Below are 21,590 nucleotides of genomic sequence, written 5' to 3' on the forward strand. Positions count from 1 at the left end.
ATGTTTTTCACAAGATTCCTGGCTACTCTGGTTGGCTTTAACATAAATCCATACCACCTGTGTTCCCAAACATATCAACTTAAAATTTAAGCCAAGAAAACACAATCAAATTTAATCTCCCATTAAAACCCAAAACTTCTACCATTTGTATAGGAAGGAGATTGACCAACATATTGAAAAATCAAGTTAGAACTGGGAATTTCCATCTGCTAAATAAAGGGCATGAAGGTAAAAGGATTCACTGCTGACCACTCCATGGGTGCCTGACTTAGACAGATTCTGTGGCCTGGTAAATTCCCCTCAAAATTAAAACTTGACTAAATAGCAATTCTCAATTCTCCCAATTAAGAGCAACAACAACAAAAAGCAAGAAAAATCACCTGCTATCATAATTTTGTAAAGAATGTTTAAGAACTAGAAAGTTTAGAAAGATCTTTAGACTTAAGAAAAAAGTCTTCATTATACATAGGTGTCAAAAAAGAAAAGAAAAAAAACCCAGCTGACAATCTTATGTCAACACACATATACTGCACTACTTTTGTGTTTTCATGACAGTAGACAACATCATCACCAGTGTGAGCACCTGCATTTAAGAACACCAGTGTAATGCGAGCACATGGCTGGTAGGCTGGCAGAGACAATGCTGGCAGACAACGTGTTACCGCAAGCGGAGAGACAAGGAGAGGGGCGAAGGAGGTGCCCCACATTTGTCAGGATAGGCGCGGGGCCAAGCAGGACAAGCACTGTGATGTATCTGACTGTGCATTTAGCAACAATGTCTGCGACGTGATGAAAGACCCTCTCTGGATACATGTTCTTTTCAGTCAAGGGACAGCTGGGATTCCTCTGCCCGCTGCCCTTCCCATATACGGAGGAGGTGAGGTATTCATGTTATGAATCCTGTGGAGGAAACACCAGGTGGCATCTGATTACACAAGACGTGCCTAGTGTCCAGCCTAGGGTTTGATCCCTACTGAGTGCTCAGTAACTGGTAGCTTGTCTGGTGAGGCACCTATGTTGTAAGTGTGTCCAGAGAAGCAGAGTGGACAGGGACTGCTCACTCCGCCAGCCCACCACAGGGTGGCTCTGCAGGATCCTGGACCGCCCTGTTGGATTCAGTGGACTCACCCTCATAGGCTTTGGCAGCATCTACCAGGTTGGACCAATCCAAGTCGGCAGCAGCATCAGGCAGGGGCATCAGGCCAGGGTCCGGCATAGGCTGCCTGCGTGTCTCCTGGATGTCGGTGAGGGAGCTGTCTGAGGCCGAAAATTCCCCTGCAGAAGGGAGGAGCAACAAGATGCTTCTCATGCCTGTGGGAAAGCCACTCAAAACCCGCCTACTTCCTGTTACCACAATAGATTTGTAAGCCATTTACGACTGTCATCAATGTCCAGTTTAGCCGGCTGTTAGTGGTCATTTGAAAGCTGAGTTGAAATACACATGGGCCTCCTCTAGTCTGTCTTCATTTTCTTACAGCCTCCCATCATCTCCCTTCCAGCAGTGAGTCATGGCAAAGTTAGTTTTGCACTGAGGCACTAAGTCTGCTTTTGTGAGTGGTGTGTCCACAGCAGGGCCCGGGCAGTGCTGGCTCTGCTTTCCCACACAGAGTCCAGGGATTTGGGCTGGGAAGAAGGGGCCTACTTCAGCAGAGAGCTGGACTTTGGAGCCAGGCCAGGGATGTTTCTTCCTATTAGAGGGGACAATAAGGCTTATTTTTATCTGGCCTGGGAGTGGTGAGGGACAGATGGCCCATGCCTGCCTGTGTACTATTCAGGAGCAGCCCACTGGGTTTCATGGTCAAAGGTATCCAAGCGGGTGTGAGAGGCAAATCAGGGGATGTGAGTGTGCCGGGTTCCACAGACAGAGCTAAGACAGGAAGGTGATTTTAGGGATGGAACTGGCATTATTCTTCCCAAGGATGTAGTCCTCACGAGGTATTCTTTGGATCAGTTTTGGGTTGCAGCAGTCTAACATCCCGAGCTCTTCCTAAGGGGACAATTTGTTGAATACAAATACTAAACAAATGTTAACAAGAAACTGACATCTTAACAACTAAGCTCTGTTTAGCCTGGGGCAGGGAGCAGGGAGGACTGGGCAGTGAGCCACCCTGTGCCACTAAAGGCAGCTGCTACTGCTCAGGTTTGTGCAGCCAGACAACAGGAAGGGTGGCATGCTGGGGGCCAGGGAAAGCGTCGCTCATGACATAGAAATGCCCTCCATGGGCATAAGCTGGGTGAACCAAGGGCAGAGCACACTACCCCATAAGAGGGAGCACCCTCGGAAGGTGACTGCAACACTCAGGTCCATGCAAACACACAGCTAAAGCTAAATGCTCAGCTAGAATATTTAAGTGACTTTAAAAAGACCTGTTTACAAGGAGTTAGAAAGTCTCATGTATTAAGACAGCCCAGTAAGCTAGTATATTAAGTGCTTGTTTTCCCTTTCAAATTACAAAAACTGCTCTGAAATACAGCTGCTAGTTGTTACTGTGCTTAAAAGTAGCAAAATTATGAGTAAATGGAAGTTAACAAATACTGCGAAATATTAAATGTTCAGTTTTAATTAAATGTGCTCCCACCAAGGGTAAGTAGGAGGAACAGATAATTCTGTTGTCACTCACAACCCTTTTGCCCTTTTATCTCTGGGGTCCAAATTTCCATGTGGGGGATAAAATAAGTCACCCTTCCTCATTCCCCAAACACACTTCAGTGGAAGTCGCCAAGCAAGGCAGGGCTGAGGGATCAGCCCAATGAGGACTGCTTGGGTAGGATGTGAAATCACTGCAGCTGCCGCCTCATTCAGGAAAACAAGAAAAGGTGATGGCAAGGGGCTCAGAGAGGGCTGCAAGGTTCCTTCCTTCAGCGGTGGACTCACATGGGGCTTTTGGTCCCCGGAATCCTCGTCCGGACAATGATCATGTGTTGGGGGCAGATTTCTGGGCTGCTCTTTCAGAATGTAGGCTTCCACTACTCAGGGCCTACTCTGATATGACACATGCAGAGAAGACTTCACAAAGGGGCTACTGTTTTTACACTGCAAAGGTAAAATTAAAAGTACAGGAAATACGAGAGCAATCAAAGTAAGGCAGGAAATTGTAGAAATAATGGAATTCAGGGAAGAGTGACCCCGATGCGGGGAGAGAAGGAGAGAACAAGGTTAAGGGCAAGAGATCACTTCCAGAAGGCTTGTTCTGGAGTCTGATGATAAAACGTGGTCATTTCATGTGCCAACCGTGGTTCATTCGAGGTGACTTCCTGGAGCAAAGAGAACCCAGATTTAAGCTGCAGGTAGATAGGGGAGGGAGCAGGGGAAGCTGGCATGATCCTTGCATGATTCCTCCCAGGGATGAGCAGGATGGGTGGGAGTGTGCTGCTGAGCAGTGAGCAGGGCAGACAGGGAGGAACATCCATGAGCATGGACTGAGAGGTCAAAAATAAGGCAGGGAAAGCAAGAGATGTAAAGAAAATACCGTTCCAGAGAAGCAGCAGAAGGAAAAGAAACATGGGTATGAATGGACACCAGAGATATAAAAGCTGCAGAACTCGCAAAAGGAAAAAGGACAGATGGGAGGCAGGGTGACAGCAGCGTGTTTGGTAAATAATCAGAACACCGGTTCGTGACAGGCATCTGCTGTGCTGGGCCACAGCTGTGAGGGGATGTATAGAGCCCTGGAATGGAGTGGGACAGAGATAGGACAAAGGGAAAGACCAAATTTAAATCTAGAGTCCCAGAAAATGGCCCGTAATAAAACTGGGATTTAGTTGGGTCACAAAGCAAACAAGGCATATGTGGACCAGGTGCAAGAATATGGAGGTACCCCTTATCCACAGGGCTTTTCCTTACATAATGCTTGCCTGGCTCACTGCATGAGTAAATGAGTCAACAAATGAATGCTTGACACCACAGGCAATTTTCTTACAGTCTGGGAAAGACCAAGAGCAATGGCAAGTCTGGGTTCTTATGGTGGCTATAGAAAGCAGTGGATACAACTCTCTATGAAATAACTAATCTAGTGCTAGCCAAATTTGCTCAATCATAACAGCAGCTGGCATGGTTGCTAAGAATATCAATTCCCAGCCTACTCTTTTGGGGATTCAAATTCAGTGGGTCCTGGGTCCAGTGTGGGACTCTGTTATTTCTAGCAAGCAACCCAGGTGACTATGGCGGTATGGGATTACAGGGGAGAGAGGGCTAATAAGGGAGGGGCAGGTGCGCCGAGACCATCTGAGCATGGATACAGGACCCCTCTCTGAGCACACTGAGTGGCAGCCACATCTGGGGACACTGACCATCATCAACAGGGCTGTCCAGGCTGCAGCTGAAAGACCACTTACCATGCAACGACTTCATTCCTAAGGTGTAAGAAGGCCTTCTCAACGGGAGAGACTTGGGGAGAGAAGGGTACGTGCTACTGAAGAGGACGTCGTTGGGCAAGGCTTGGTCCAGAAGTGAAGCCCTCGAGGTGAAAAAGTGCTCCCTCTGGCCACTGTAAATGCTCTCGTCCGACAGTGTTCTGTGCAAGGCCCGCCGCGAGGTGGGGGTGCTGGGGAAAGGAGACTGAGGAGAGGAGAGTGCGTGGAACTGAAAAACAGCATCGAGACAAAAGAAAGTCAATTTTTTCGTTCAGATCCCTGAGACCAAGGTTGGGGGAGGGTGTGTAACCAAGTTACTGCTCCCGACACACCTCCAGCAAGGCAGCTTCAGGGCCCATCACGTATTTCTACATCCGCAAGGAGCTAACCCAAGAGTTCCTGGTCATTATTCCTCATAGCCTGGCATGCTGCCTGCGGTCTATCAGTGCTCCCTATGTGATTCAGGTGTGTGATTAAGTGGACCTATCAAGACCGTATGTGGTTAAAAACAAGACTTTAAGATCAGACAGATGTGAGTTTTATTTGAATCCCATGTCTTTGACCAAATCATACAATCTCTCTGAGCCTAATTCCTCATTTGTAAAACGGGAGCACAAAACCTCTCAGGATTACCGCAGGGATTAAACAAAATGCTGGGATGAGGACAATGGCTGGTATCAGCGGCATGATGAAATGATGTTATGGCCCCTGGGAGAACAGACAGCCACAGTGCCAGGAGGTATCCTGACAAGCTTGTCAGATGATAACATGCTTGCTGGGCAACAAGGGTATTTGATCATCAAAATACATTAACTCACATAGCAGGTAGCACTTGATTAACTACTAACTTAAACCAACTGAACCTATCAAGGTAGATACATTTCATGAGTTTTGGAGAAAATTTATTTCTTGAAGATGCACTTCTATTCATGAACTAAGAATAGGGTAGGCTGAGCGTAGTGGTTCATGCCTGTAATCCCAATACTTTGGAAGGCTGAGGTGGGCAGATCACTTGAGGTCAGGAGTTCGAGACCAGCCTGGCCAACATGGTGAAATCCTGTCTCTAAGAAAAATGCAAAAATTACCCAGCTGTGGTGGTGTGCGCCTGTAATCCCAGGCTACTCGGGAGGCTGAGGCAGGAGAATCGCCTGAACCTGGAAGGCGGAGGGTGCAGTGAGCTGTGATCGCGCCACTGTACTCCAACCTGGGTGACAGAGCGAGACTCTGTCGCATAAAAAGAATAAATAAACAAATAAGAGGGAAGTCTGCTTTATAAATGACAAATAATTATACATTTATCTATACATGACAAATAGTTCCAGAGAGATCTCTCTCTTATTGACACCTTTTGCCTTTGTGACCAAATTTGATTCTACTTGAGATTTTTTTTCTGGAAATAGCAAGCTTCTGAAAATCCCTTGCACTGAAGAACAGGAGACACTTAAAAATATTTAAATATCCAGCAACCTGAAGAGTAAAAGAGCATTTGGCCCATGAACAATAAAGTTATCATTACTCAGTTCCTCTGAGGCCACCGTCTGCCCCTATAGGCGAAACAATGTGGAGAGCAGGTGAAGATGTGAAGAGGCTGTCCCTGCTGGCTGAAAGCCACCCTGGGACTTCCCCTGACACTCTGAAGGGGCAGGGAGAGAGAACAATTTAGCAAATGCTCCATTTAGTGGGCTGATTACAGACCCAGAAATCCACAGTGGATAGACAGGGCCTAGCATGCTTCCACACAATGAGCCAGGAGTGAATCAGGTCTAAGCCACCCTCAGTGTGGTAGGCACAGCTGCTGCATAAATACCAAAAGACGATTAATCAAACACATTGTGAATATAACCAAGGTGTGACCAATTGGGTAAAAATTATGTTTACTTTAAAAGATTCATGATGAATTAAATCCAAGGTACATATGTACTTGTCTAGAAAACTAAATTGCTGTGCTAAATGCTTTGAGAGAACTTGGAACGAAAGTGACAATTTCCCTTCTCTCTTTGTGGAGAAAAGTGTGCATTAGAGCCATTATATGGCTTGCTGACTGTAATTTTCTTAAAAAATAAAACCAGATTAAAAATAAAACCAAATAAAAACATCTCCACCTGCAAGGTTCTAGGACTATCACATAAGGCTCCTGCCTGCCAGGTCAGAGCTCAGATTCCTGTATTGAAAAAACTGCTGCTAAATAGTTTTCAGCACCTCAGGTTTTAGTAAAGGGATTTCCTTTTCCAGTATCCCCACCCTGATGGTTTCACAGGTGTGAAATCCTCCACCAATTCTAGTTTCAGCCTCTTTAGGAAATGTTAATATGCTTCAAGGCCATGAACAGCTACCTGGAAGGGCTCCTTTGAGCAGACAAAAGAAACTTCTTAGGAGAAGTTAAAACACCCTGCACTGAAGGGAGGCAGGACAGGAAGCAAAGGGAGCAACCTGCCTGGAGGCATGCTGCTCATTAACAGGTAGAAGAACCCAGCCCTGTCCAAGAATGCTGGAACGGCCCCTCGCCCCATCCTTTTCAACTCCAGTCTTAAAGCTGTACGGAACTATCCACTTCCCAAGAGCAGCCCCTGCCTGCCTTGCCTGTGATTACCCGGGAGTGCTGCCCGGTGCTGCCAGCCCTTGGGAAAGAATGACAGTGGAGTGGGATGGCAGACCTGGAAGGGATTTCAGAGGACATTCGGGAAGGGGGTTGGTTCTAACTTGTGCTCCAAGGAGTCTAAGGGTTTCTTATAGCACCACTGCTAGGGAGAGGTTCAGGTGGGACCCAGGAGTCCAGGCCATCCCGCCCCTCCCACAAGAGAAATTCTGCTTTCTGAGTTCTATATAATGTGGTTCCATGTGTGATGAAAAAAACAAAAAGGCTTCCTGAGCTTTAAGACTAGTGGGGCACCACTGGTCTCCTCTGGTCCTCTATCTCACAGTTGAGGAACAGGGCCTGGAGAGGTGGCATTTTGCTTCATGCCAGTCTCCTGTTCTCTCATTCTTTTCAGTGCCTCTGGCTATAGTGACACGTGTCACCTGCACTCACAAGAAGCTCTTCCTAAATACTGGAGACACACGAAGCCTCTTCCTTTGGTATATCCCTGAGAACACTGGCACTACTGTCTGTTCACTTGTCAGACTGTATGCCATCCTTGGGGAAAATAAGGTTATCCCATCTCTGCTTGCCAGTGAGGTTTCTCAGAGTGCTGCAGCTCTGCCACTGTTCTTGAGGTCCATTCTCTGCTGGCGAATGAGCCTGGGAGTGACCCTGCCACTCGATATTAACAAAAGCTCATAGCACTGGCTATCCAGGAAAACCAGCATAGCACACAAGTGGCTTCGGAGTGTCATAGCCCAGAGCTGGCCACGATGCCTACTACCCTGAAGCCTGAAGCAGCAGCTTGGAGCCTTGAGCCAGGAGTGGCCTGGAAGACCTCTCAAGGGCATGCCGGCCTTACTGACACAGCAGAGCCTCCATCATTCAGATGATGACTCTCAGAAGGCAAAGGGAGCTACTAAGCTGAACTCATCTGAAACTAAACCTGCTCAAAGAAGATGAAACTGGAGAGAGAAAACCTGAGCCCATTCCCAGTTGCTGCTTACAGCCTTCTCACTGTGACGGTTTAGCCAGCAGAAGCACTTTCTTCACAGAGTCTCACAGTAACACAGTCACAACATAAAGAAAGCACACTCCTGTTTCAAATAGGAATGCTAAAGTAATTCATTTTGGAAATAAAAAGCCAAGACCTCGAATAAGGACAAAATCAGACATTTGCCTTCAACTATTTCTACTGCATAAGTAAATCAAAAGAATGAAGGCTCTGAGCTTGCCTCTTGCCAAAAATATTAAACTAGCAATTGGAAGAAAAACTCCATTCAAGGCAGGTTTTATTTTCCTTTAACCTCAAAGGAAACATCTGAAATAATTTTTATTTTGAAACTGGTGCTTAAACATTTTAATATACCTCTCTGGGTTTTGATGGATAAAGAAAGAAGTTTCAAGCACTATCTTTCACAAGGTTGCTAAGGAAACCATTTATGCCCTGAATGATGAGTCAGAACTGTTAAATGCCGGCTTATGAGACAGAAATTACAGAAATCAAGAATGGCTACATCTGTACAATGATTTATTAACATAAGCCATGTTAATAAATCATTTATTTCTCAGCAAGATCCTAGAGTGGTCCTTGGGGGTATATTCAGTTCCTAGGAATGTTGATTTTTTGGGTTAGGGGTTTATCTGGCCTATCTAGGAGATGCATGCACATGCACACACATGCTAGCATGGTGCTGGGAAAGCCTGAAGGCTACACCCCCACACAGCTGCTCCAGCCCACCACGCCTCTTGCACTCTGATCAGTTTGAAGCTGGTGTGTGGTTTAGGAAATATTCTAGCTTCTAGCTTCCATTTCAATCAATTCAATTCTCAAAGTTCTTCTTAAAGCTTTCTAGTCTCTTCAAATAGACTCCAAATCATCCATCTAAGAACCTAGAGAACAGAAAACTTCAAAGTTTGCTGCCATCATCTTTCTGGGGGTACGGTCCCTTCTGCCAGGAGACCCAGAAAACCTCAGACAGAAATAACCATACTCAGAGTGACATACCTTCAGGTCCGGCTCAATAAACACCCATTCCAATCCTCAGGAGTGTAAGACTCCACACTTAGAAGACCAGAAAGGAGACAGCCGTAGGCGAGTTTTAACGGCCCTACAAGCTGTGGCGAGTACACCAACTTTTCCATGTGGTCACATAAAGGTCTGGATGACACACAAACGTACACGCTGGATAGGTATTCAGGACTTGGTACACAGAGACTGAATTTTAGAGACTGAAGACATTTATAGTCTGGAATTCGGAGAGCAAAACAGAAGGCTGTATGAAGTCAGGAGGGTCTGGAACGTTCTGAAGGTGTGTGGATAGACTTAGACTGCTGGACTGAAGAAGCAACTGTATGTTTCCTTTTAGGGTGTGATGATGACAGTGACCACTACAGGCAGTTTCTCTGAGTGAAGAGCACACCATGTAGGGCCCAGAGGTTTGCTGGACACGGTCACTAGGAAACGAGGCCATTTCTGAGAAGAGGAGGAACCTCTGGAAAGAAGACACTAAAGCCCTTATGGAAAAAGTTCTAGCTTTCCACAGGAGCCACAGGCGTCTCTGCAGAGTTTCTAAGAAGCCGTATCACCTAAGTGATGTTCAGGGAATCATGCACTCTGAGCAGGATACAGTACAAGAATCAATAGCGGTAGGGTTAGGACCAGGTTAACAGAAACCATGACTAATGAGACGTGGCTGCAGGGACAGAGCATTGTCAAGCACTGTGGACTAGTTATCGGGGAAATGGGATGATAGCAGGCAGTGAGACTCAGTGAAGAGCAGTAGTAATGAACACTTTCTGGAAAGTGTGACTATGGTTAACAGCCCCATCAGGTCTGGCTCGTTTCTAATTGCCATCTACCCTGAACTCTGTCTTGTACCTTAAAATTCTTCTGTGATTCAGGAGTTGGGCTTTCAAGGTCGATCAGTTTCTTTAGATCTTCTTCAATGGTGGACTTGGAGGTTGGCTTAGGAGATGCCCGGAGGTCTCTGGTTGAGGCACGCAGCCTGGTATGGGCTATTTCATTGCCATCACTCTGGTGACGCCTGAAAAGAAAGGGAAGAGAAGATAGATACCAAGTCAACAAGGTTGACTCAGACACGATGGGCTCCCAAGGATGTAAGTCAATTGAGAAGTATTATGTGGAGAAACAGATAATTAGTTCTGTTTATATCAGAATCTACTCATATAAATGCTTACTGAAGAAACAAACACAATTTGAAACACAAAATAAAATCTGATGAATAAGTCATTCTTTTAAAGAAAGCTATTAGTTTTACTAAGCCAAAATTACCAACAGACTTACTAAAAGACCACAGAGTATACATCCAAAATGCAAACTTCGCATAAACAAAAACAAACTAATTGACTCATTTAATTTTTTACTGTACTACCTTGTCAAAAAGGCCTTTATTTTCAGGGGTACTCACTCACTTTCTAATATTCCCTCTGGTGCCTACTGGCCTAGTTAAGAATTACATGGGAAGGCTGTGATTCATATAATCAAAGGTTGGATTAGTATGGTCTTAGCACTAGAGCGGCAATTATTCTGAAGTGTATCCTTCAAACACACCCTTTTCAAGACGTAAGATTCCTAAATCCTAACATTTTGCAACACATCTTATCTAAGGAATGAGGAAGAGAAATAATTTAAGAAAATTTTACTTAGGAAAAAAAATAATCCCACCAACAGACCAACTCCTCCCAACCCCCTGGCCTGGCCTCTTTTGTTGTAAGAGATCACTCCACACTTTTCTGTTGTCATGTTAAAAGCAAGCCACCAGCAAGGAAGCAAAATAACTCTTACTTTCTCGTGTCCATAAATCCCACAGAGTTTATGGTTCCTTCAGGTTTTTTCCATCCAATTAGGTACTTGCTAGTAGCGCCCTGGCGAGGGTAAAAACTTCTAGGACCAGAGGAGGAGGAGGAGGAGGAGGAGAAGGACGGTGCGAGCTGCGAGGAGGCGGCTGGATGAAGCTCTTCTTTAGGTGAACTGCGGGCACTGGTGAAAACCACTGGGCTGGCAGAGTGTCGGGAGCTCATGGTACTGAGGAGAAGCAGGGCAAAGACGTGTACATCAGGACCATTATGTCAGCTATAAAAGTGTTCTTCAGGGTATAGGTGATGGTTGGGTTGAACAGGAGAGAATTTTTCCTAAAATATTAACAGTGATGGCTGGCTGGCCTTCCTGGCTTTCTCACTATAATTTAAATATCTGTTATCAAAATGACAGATGGCCACTAGGGCTTAGTCTGCACTTTAAGTTAAAAAGTAAAAATAGTTAAGACTATCAGGGACACGTTCAAACACATTGGCACCACTGACGTTTGTCACTGGGGAGTTTGGCAGTGGCAAGAGACAGGAGAAACAGAAGTGAAAGGTCTAGTCATCTCCATGTCTCTGTCTTGGTTTCCTCACAACTAGGGATTGTGGTGACACTCTCTAGGACCAAGCTGAGGAGGGGAGAGGACACTGAATCAGGGATCTGGCTCTTCAGACTCACATCCAAGGCCAGTGGGCACAGTGAGCGCTCCCTCCCCATGGTAGCTGACGTTTATATCAGTTCTAGAAGCTGCTCATCAACATATTTCAAACATTGGTTAAAGATTACATAATTAGGTCCAGGCATGGAGGCTCACGCCTGTAATCCCAGCACTTTGGGAGGTTGAAGAGGGTGGATCTCCTGAGGTCAGGAGTTCGAGACCAGCCTGGCCAACATGGTGAAACCCTGTCTCTACTAAAAGTACAAAAATTAGACAAGTGTGGTGGTTGGCGCCTGTAATCCCAACTACTCAGGAGGCTGAGGCAGGAGAATCACTGGAACCTGGGAGGCAGAGGCTGCGGTGAGTGGAGATTGTGCCATTGCATTGCAGCCTGGGTGATAGAGGGAGACTCTGTCTCAAAAAAAGATTACAAAACTGAAATCTACGTGACTAAAGAGTCCAAAACTCAGGGGTTTCAAGAGTTCCGGAACAGAAAAGGGCAGGATTTTCAAAATAAGGGATGAGAGTTTTAGACTAAAACTTGAGTTAAAGGTAGAGGGCTTTTCATTGCAGGATTTCCATACTTGCTGCCCAGTGGTCTCACAGGACCACACTATTTGAGTCTTTCTGAGTTCTCCAGCATGAGGTGAGACCAAAGACAGCTAACTCTTACTACAATGGACTTTCAGTTATTTTTACTTGACGTTTATTTAACAATATGTGATCCCAAAGCATTCCTCAATGGCACTTTCATTTGTCAAAAATGAATGGTACTGACCTAAATAAAGCATGGACTTTAGTTAATGATATTGTATCAATATTGATGCTTGGGAAACCCTTGGGGAGGAAGACAGCTGAATAGAACCCTCTAACAAATGGCCCTCCACAGGAACACCAAATTGAACAACTATCCACACAAAGAAGCACCTTCATAAGAACCCAAAATCAGGTATGCAATCATAGTACCTGCTTTTCACATCATATCAAGGAAAGAGGCACTGAAGAGGGTGGGAAAGAGGGTCCTGCATCGTCTACGCCCGCCCCCCCCACCTCTGGCACACCAGCTTGGAGAGAGAATCTGTGCACGTTGGCGAGGGAGAGGGTGTGGGACTTTGCATTGGAACTCACTGCTGCCGTGTCACAGCACAGCACAACACGGAGCAGAATTCTGCTGGTACCCATGGACAGAGCATTTCGATCAGCTCTGGGCCAGAGGAGAATCCTCAACCAGAGTGGGAGGAAGCAGAGTCCTAGCTGGTTCTGCCACCATCTAACCAAGGTGGCCTGGGGTCCTGAATAAATAAAAGTGGCAGTCAGGCTACAGGGACTGCAGTCCTTGAACAAGCCCTAGAACTGCGCTGGCCTAGGAGGAAGTGGACTTGGGGTGCACATGACCCCGTGTGACACCAGCTGTGGTGGAAAAGGGAGTGCCTGTACCACCAGTCCTCCAATTCCAGGCAGGGCAGCTTGGGGAGAGGCTCCTTCCACTCGGGGAAAGGAGAGGAAAGAGCACAGAGGACTTGGTCTTAAAACCTGAGTGGCAGCTCAGCCACAGGCAAATAAAGCAGGAAGAATCCTGAAGCCCTCAATTCCAGAACTTTGCTCCTGAATGGCTTTCCAGGTCCACCCAGGGGTCTGGAAGAGAAGGCCAGAAGAGAGTCTGGTGCCCTGAAGGGAAAGACCCAGACCCAGGAAGATTCACTACCTACTAATTGGCCCCTGGACTTTAAGTAAACATTGGTGATAGCCAGGCAGTCACCATGGGCCTTGGGTAGGACCCAGTACTGTGTTGTCTTCAGGTCTGAACTTGTGCAGTGCCAGTTGGGGTGGCTATGGGGGTGCTTGAATCACCTTCTCCAACTCCATGCAACCCAGCACAGAGGCAGGGTCCTTCTGAGAGGGAAGAGAGTGAGACTGCCTAGCAACCCAGAGATTCTCCCTATCTTGCCCAAGCCCATCAAAGCAGTGTGTCTTGGAGTTGGTGAGAGTCATACCGTTCCTGATCTTAGGGCGCTCCCTAGTGCTGATACATCTGCAGCCACCACAAGCTTATATCACAACAATCTCATCTAAATGTGTGGAAAGCGTTCTCCAGACGGACGGGTACAAACAAGCTCAGGTTGCCAAGACTGGAATAAATACCTTACTCTCCAATGCCCAGACATTGATCAATGTGCACAGGCATCAAGAACATCCAGGAAAACACAACCTCATCAAATGAACCAAATAAGGCACCAGTGACCAACTGGAGAGTGACACAGAATTCAGACAGAGAATTCAAAATGCCTGTCCTTAAGAAAGTTCAATAAATGGGCCGGGCACGGTGGCTCAAGCCTGTAATCCCAGCACTTTGGGAGGCCAAGATGGGTGGATCACGAGGTCAAGAGATCGAGACCATCCTGGTCAACATGGTGAAACCCCGTCTCTACTAAAAATACAAAAAATTAGCTGGGCATGGTAGTGCGTGCCTGTAATCCCAGCTACTCAGGAGGCTGAGGCAGGAGAATTGCCTGAACCCAGGAAGCGGAGGTTGCGGTGAGCCGAGATGGCGCCATTGCACTCCAGCCTGGGTAACAAGAGCGAAACTCCGTCTCAAAAAAAAAAAAAAAAAAAAAAGAAACCCCATCTCTACTAAAAATACAAAAATTAGCCAGGCGTGGTGGCAGGTGCCTGTAGTCCCAGCTACTCCGGAGGCTGAGGTGGAGAGTTGCTTGAACCCGGGAGGCAGAGGTTGCAGTGAGCTGAGATGGTGCCACTGCTCTCCAGCCTGGGCGAGAGCATGACTCCAACTGAAAAAAAAATAGAGGAGAAAAAAAGAAAAAAAAGATGAATGAAACATGCCTACAAGATTTAGAAAACAGCCTCAAAAGGGTAAATCTTTTTTTTTCTTTTTTTTTTTTTTTGAAACAGAATCTCATTCTGTCACCCAGGCTGGAGTGCAGTGGGAGTATCTTGGCTCACTGCAACCTTCACTCCTGGGTTTTCTGCTTCAGCCTCACAAGTAGCTGGGATTACAGGCGTACACCACCATGCCTGGCTAATTTTTGTATTTTTAGTAGAGATGAAGTTTCACCATGTCGGCCAGGCTGGTCTCAAACTCCTGACCTCAAGTGCTCTGTCCACCCTGGCCTCTCCAAATGCTAGGATTATAGGTGTGAGCCACTGTGCCTGTCTGGTCAAAAGGGTAAATCTGAGTTACTGGACCTAGAGAAAACGTAGAGAGAGAAAGAGATTGGGGCACAAAGTTTATTCAAAAGAATAACTCAATTTCCCAAACCTAGAGAAAGATATAAATATCCAGGTACAAGAAGGTCACAGAACTCCAAAAAGATTCAACCCAAATAAGACTACTTCAAGGCATATATTAATCAAACTCTCAAAGGTCAAGGATAAAGAAAGGATATCTAAAAGCAGCAAGAAAAAAGAAGAAAATAACACAAAAAGGAGCTCTAACACATCTGGCAGCAAGCTTCTCAGTGGAAACCTTACAGGCCCACAAAGTGTGGGACAACATATTGAAAGTGCTAAAGGAATATTGATTCTCCAGCTACGAGAAATGTACTACACTAATGTAAGATGATGCCAACAGGAGAAACCTGGTGAATGGTTTATGGGAACTCTATTTTTGCAACTTTTCTGTAAATAAAGAACTATTTTGATATTTAAAAAGTCCTCAGATAGGCCGGGCACGGTGGCTCACGCCTGTAATCCCAGCACTTTGTGGGCTGAGGCGAGCAGATCACTTGAGGTTGGCAGTTTGAGACCAGTCTGGCAAACATGGTGAAACCCTGTCTCTACTAAAAACACAAAAATAGCTGGGTATGGTAGTGAGCATCTGTAGTCCCAGCTACTCAGAAGGCCTAGCCAGGAGGATCGCTTCAACCTGGGAGGCAGAAGTTGCAGTGAGATGAGATCAATAAACACAGGTGCTCAAATCATCAGTTACCAGGAAAATGCAAATTAAAACCACAATGAGGGACCACTACACACCTACCAGAATGGCTAAATTAAAAAGACTTATATACTATCAAGTGCCAGAAAGGATGTGAAGCACTAGAGCTCTCATCTCATACACTGCTGGTGGGAGTGCTACTTGTTACAACCACTCTGGAAAACTACTTCAGAGGCTCTACTAAGTTGAACATATGTATATTTTATGACACAGATATTGTATTCCTAGAAACTCAAAAGAAACACATACGTATGTGTACCAAAGGACATGTACGAGAATTCTTAGTATCAGCTGGGCGCAGTAGTACCCAGCTCACACCTGTAGCACTTTGAGAGGCCAAGGTTGATGGATCACTTGAGCTTGAGTTTGAGATCAGCCTTGGCAATATGGCGAAACCCTGTTTCTATGAAAAAATAAAGAAATTAGCCAGGTGTGGTGGTGTGTGCCTATAGTCCCGGCTACTTGGGGGGCTGAGGCAGGAGGATCGCTTAAGCTCAGGAGGTTGAGGCTGCAGTGAGCCAAGTTCACAGCACTATACTCCAGCCAGGATGACAAAATGAGATACTGTTTCACAAAAATAAAAAGAAGAAAAAGAAAAAAAATATTCTGAATATCCCAAATTGGAAACAATCCAAATGTTCATCAACAGCAGAACGGATGAGTTCTGCTATATTCTCACAGTGTCAATATAATACAGCAATGGAGATAAATTCATGTTACCTGCAACACATGGATAAATCTTAGCAACATAATGTTGACTTAAAGACGCTGGACACAAATTAATACATGATTCCATTTATATAAAGTCTCAAAACAGACAACATAAGGCTATGATTTTCTTAAAATTTTTTTTTGTTTTTGAATCAGCGTCTTGCTCTGTTGCTCAGGCTGGAGTGCAGTTGAACAATCATAGCTCACTATAGCCTCAGCCTCCTGGGCTTAAGCAATTCTTCCATCTTAGTCCCCGCTAAGTAGCCAGGACTAAAAATGCTCACTGTCATGATGGGCTTACACATGTATTCTTAAAAGGATAACTGCTTAAATAAGATCAACCCCGATTCCTGGTTTTATCTGTGTATACAATGGGCTGACACTAGCTCCCAGGTGTGAAATGCCAGCACACTTCTGTTCACTAATGGTTATAGTTGAGACAGCGCTACTTAATGACTGATTAGATTTAGGCACAAAGACACAAGAGAAACAAATGAACCATTCACTGGTATGACTTCCTTCTTTAATGCACACAACTCACAGCATGAAGTTGGGCCTTTAGTACACATGGCCTCTAATTCAGTGGGCCTGTGAGCATCCCCTGGGAGCTCTTCTAAAGCATACTTTCTTATGTCCCAAACCTAGGTATTTTAATAAAGGAGAAATGATGCCTGGAAGATAGGTAAAATATCCTCTAAGTGTTCACACCAACTGATACCTACTGCTCACTCATATCCTGTTGAATTATACACACTGCTATGACTTGGTCAAAATGTAGTTCCATATTGTCTAGCTGAAAAAGGTGAAGTTGTGGCAGCAATGTTTCTCAAGCCACAGAATTTGGCCTCCTGTAGGTCTCGATGTAACTGTGGAGTCCTGGGCTCACGGTAGATCTTCCAGAGCCCCAGAAATCTGTATTTTAACACACTTCCAAATTATTCTCATGTTTTTTGGGGGTTGAAGAACTACTGCATTAGCCCTTCAACTTATCCCACTCTAAAATGAGTCTGTCTCTTGGCTCAGCTGTGGGTGGGCTCCTTGCAGCTGACCAACCCACTGGCCTGAGACCATAGCAAAGGTCGTTCACCCACACACTTCACCTAAGAATCTCTGAAGTAGATTTAATTACAATACAACTAATATGAAGCTATCAGCTTCATACTTTTTAAGGGGAGCTGTGTGGCGGGGCTCTTTCATTATCCTGGAAATTTCATGTTAATTTAATAGCCTGCAATTTCATTTTACCCACAGAAAGTTAAATCTCTTCATAGGAATTATGTAAGAAGGGAATGAGCCAACAATAACCAACAAAAGGAAAAGAGCATTAGATATAACAGGAAATAATAACGGTAACATCTGTTACTTTTCTCTATGTATAAGAAGTGAGTTTAACTGAGTATGGCCAAATTGGAATCACTAGAAATTTAGTCAAGGTGTCTCTAGATCCTACATGAAGAAACTACTAACTTTAATTTTTCTATAAACTATAGGGTGCTTCTCCTTTCCTAAAAAGGAACCACCTTAGATTCTGTTTGGCCATGTCAGGATGTGAATTTTGCAAAGGAAGAGAGGATACACAAGTACATGATACCCCATATAAAAAGAGGAAAAGCGGCCAAGCGGTGGCTCATGCCTGTAATCCCAGCACTTTGGGAGCCTGAAGTGAGCGGATCACAAGGTCAGGAGATCGAGACTATCCTGGCCAACATGCTAAAATCCTGTCTCTACTAAAATACAAAAAATTAGCTGGGTGTGGTAGCATGCACCCGTAGTCCCAGCTATTCAGGAGGCTGAGGCAGGGGAATCACTTGATCCAGGAGGCGGGGGTTGCAGTGAGCCAAGATCATGCCACTGTACTCCAAACTGTCGACAGAGTAAGGCTCCATTCAAAAAAAAAAAGGAAAAGAGGCAATGGGGTCACTGAGGATCTGAGACAGCCTTAATCTGTCCAAACTTCTCATCTTGATCTGATGCTCAAATGAAACCATGGACCACATGTGCTGCAACCTGGTGATTTACGTTCCCAGCTGTGGTGAAGCTTTATAGGAGGGGATGCTAGATGACCAAACTGCAAAAAGGATGCTACTCTCACGGGTGCTGCTTTACTAGGAGGACCTACATTTATTTGCTGACTTGGCCAAGCGATGAGCCACACAGGATTGGGGAGCTTGAATATCATCAATCAAGGCCCTGAATGCTGAACTTACAAGGGCTGGGGAGATTGTTCTGAATTCCTGTATTGTTACTGAGACCAGCAATCCTGTGAAAAACATCTGCCAGCCACTGTCTGTGCTGTAGAAAGCTGCTGGTGGGAAAACTTGGAGTCATCTATTTGGGCATGGCACAGGGGTTTTAGACAAGCTTGGCCTGTTAAAGATGGTATTTCCAGGAAGGGGAGAGCAGCAATTAGTCACTTGTCAAACAGCTGTGGCAAAATCAGGGCAAAGGCTGAATGCTGGTCTAATACCAAGGGGAAGAGAGCTGATCAGGTTTCCTATGATTGCTTGTACAAATAACAAGCTTTTGGGTGACAGATAATGTGGAGGATAATGATTAAGGAGGACTCCTCCCACTGTGTTCAGCACTAGCCAATTCCATACTCTATCCCACAGAGTATGGAACACAATTGCAAAGACACTAATTCTAAAGGACTGGTGGGGGGAAAACAAACCAGTGAAGTAGGGATGATTAAGTTGACAAAGAAGATATCCAAGTGACTGTAGTAAAGAAAAATTGTCCACCTATAAAAGGCGTATTAGTACATGCAGAATAGAGAAATGAGTGGCTAGCTATATGCAGCAGAAGAAGCCTCAGGGATCACTGTGGACCACAAGATGAAAAGCTTGTAATGCTGAGCTATTTAATGAGGAGCTAACAAGATATCTATGAACATTATTTTGTTGGGCATAGCTGAGAAGACTGTCATGTCCAGATTTTGCATCTAAAAAGGATAAAGAAAATAAAGCACAAAGCTTGAGAAGAGAAAATATGATTACAGGATGAAACACAAAATGTACAGTTATAAGAGCCATGGAAGATACCTGATTGTTGAAAGATAAGAAACTAGAAAATTGTTAAGGCAGGTTACGTGGAGCTTCAAAAGGAAATGACAGAAAACCTTTGGTCTTAAAAGGACATTTACAGTTTGCAATGTATTTGATAATCTTTTAAATCCTCAACAAACATATAAAAATAGCCATCTAGTAGGTAGAACAGGACTTTGGTTTGGTGGTCCTAGGCTATGCTGATGTATATGACATGGTACATTGTTACCAGCTGCAGGTTTTATCCATCAGCCACTTAGTTTCTGACCTATCTATTGTATAGACTCTTAAAAAGCTTACTGCTGAAATGCACAGTCTGCTGACCAGTGAACTGAAAGATGCAATGGCAAGCCATCCTCAACTGTCACCATGTGCTTGTATCTGTCTAATTTGTGCACCTTAAAGTCCTACCATGTATTCCACGGCCAGTACGCCATCTCCTAGATTACAGATGATGGACAAGCCAGGTGAAATGGTACATTTGGCCACAGGCCACATAGCTGGTCAATGGTAGAGCTGAGACGTGAACCAGGGTGTTAGGCTCCAAATCTATTTTCCCTATGTTCCTCTCTCAACTTGCCTGGAGGTAGAGGGCTATACCAAATTTTCCTTCTTTCTTTTTTTCCCAAATAACCACCTTATAGTCAATAATCTATATCCAATAACCAGGTTAAGGCAAGCAGGGTCAACCACATTTTCTCATAATCTTAGATGTCAAAAATCTTCATGTTCAGAAAACACTCAGCTCAGAAAAAAAAAGAAAAACATTTATTCTCTGTTAATTGTGTATTTAAGCTGTAGCTAGAGGAATGGAATTAAATATTGACAAGGGAGAAGACTTGTTATATACTGAAATTATTTAGAAAAGTTGTATGGGCCAGATTCAGTGGCTCATGCCTATAATTCCCGCACTCTGGGAGGCCAAGGGAAGAAAATTGCCTGAGCCCAGGAGTGTGAGACTAGCCTGGACAACATGGTGAGACCCTGTCTCTACAAAAAGATTAAAAATTAGCTGAGCAAGGTGGTGCATGCCTGTAGTCCCAGCTCCTCAAAAGGCTGAGGTAGGAGGATCACTTGAGCTCAGAAGGTCAAGGCTACAGTTAGCTGTGGTCCTACCACTGCACTCTAGCCTGAGTGTCAGAGTGAGACCCTGTCTCAAAAAATGAAAGAAAAAAAAAAGAGAGAGAGAGAAAGAGAGAAAAAAAATGTGAAATCTCTTGAGATTTTTTTTTTTCCTTTTGTTGTTCCTAAAAAAGCAATTCTATGAACAATACAATCCTGGTAGAATGCTTTACATATGACAAATAATGGACTCTCTGCTCTTTCTGAATTTCTTTTGTCTTATGATTTAATGACATTTGGAGAATTTTCGCTTACCGTATCAACTGAATGAATGGATTAGTTGCTTCATAGAACAAAGCAAAAAAGTGTTTTGCTGGTGAGATCTGCATCAGGCATTTGTGGCCTGACATAGGGCTCATGTTCTCAAGGTTCACTTGAAATTTCTCCCACAGTGGTTCTATTTTTCAGTTTTTGAGGTTACTAAAAGTAACTGATGCTGGATAAAATAATCATCTACCCCCAAAAGCTGGAAGAGGTGTGGCAAGATTGTTTAGGCCAGTTCACCAGTTCTGCCGTGAAACAGCAAGATAAAACATAATCATCAATGCTCCTTGTGTACATTGACACAAAGCAAATACTGTCAATTAAAATCATCCATACCCACTATCTTGGCTAAGGCAAATAGAGCCAACCACATGTCTTAAGAGAAGTTCTGGCTTTGTTATTTTACAGGTTGAAATTTCAAATTCTGAATTAGTCCGTAATATTTAGAAAAATAACCTTCTCATCTGTTAGTAACTTAAAAAAAAAATCCAGGCAGAAGAGATTTAGAGAAGGAAATGTTACAGATAAAGACAACGGAGTAACTTTTAAACAAAGATGAAGGCATATTTTTCATGTACATAGGATGCCAATGAGGGTGCAGAGAACAAAATTTATACATATCAGGGCATATACAGAGGCACACAGACAGCCTAGTGTGCCAGAGTAGCCTGAGGTAGTCCTAACGCTCAATGTAAACCACACGTAAGAAGTCTTTCTTTTCCTCAACTCTCAAGAAACATACAGCTTTTGTGGCATGAACATTTAACTCATTAGGTCAACCAGCAAAAGCACATTCATGAAATTGATCTGTATTGACAACTGTGGGCAGGCGTTTTTCTTGGTCTTTAACCAGCCCCTCTAGTGATAATGTCAGACACTGACCAATATATATCTAGATCCTGACTGATATTTGCATGTAAGCTGTTCTAAAGTTCCTCCTTGTCATATTTTGTAGAGTTTAAAAACTTTTATGTAGGCCGGGTGCGGTGGCTCAAGCCTGTAATCCCAGCACTTTGGGAGGCCGAGGCGGGTGGATCACGAGGTCAAGAGATCGAGACCATCCTGGTCAACATGGTGAAACC

The 21,590-nt window shown here is 44.5% G+C and overlaps 1 protein-coding gene across 11 annotated transcripts in view; it reads right to left on the bottom strand.

Moving 5' to 3' along the window:
- SIPA1L1 (signal induced proliferation associated 1 like 1) overlaps positions 1-21,590 on the bottom strand; it is a 393,891-nt gene that overhangs the window by 6,496 nt on the left and 365,805 nt on the right. For 10 of the 11 annotated variants that reach the window (XM_017528750.2, XM_037738573.1, XM_017528748.2 and 7 more), the window contains 4 exons: positions 10,740-10,979; positions 9,813-9,978; positions 4,336-4,582; positions 1,043-1,275 (listed from right to left, as the gene is read on the bottom strand). In XM_017528750.2, coding sequence (XP_017384239.1) covers positions 1,058-1,275; positions 4,336-4,582; positions 9,813-9,978; positions 10,740-10,979 — 871 coding nt within the window. In that variant the 3' untranslated portion in view covers positions 1,043-1,057. Of the gene's footprint in view, positions 1-1,042; positions 1,276-4,335; positions 4,583-9,812; positions 9,979-10,739; positions 10,980-21,590 lie in introns of those variants that run through there. The other variant, XM_017528751.2, reaches the window with a different exon arrangement.

This window comes from Cebus imitator, unplaced genomic scaffold (assembly GCF_001604975.1).
Source record: "Cebus imitator isolate Cc_AM_T3 unplaced genomic scaffold, Cebus_imitator-1.0 Scaffold54, whole genome shotgun sequence".
In the NCBI taxonomy this organism is placed as follows: domain Eukaryota; kingdom Metazoa; phylum Chordata; class Mammalia; order Primates; family Cebidae; genus Cebus; species Cebus imitator.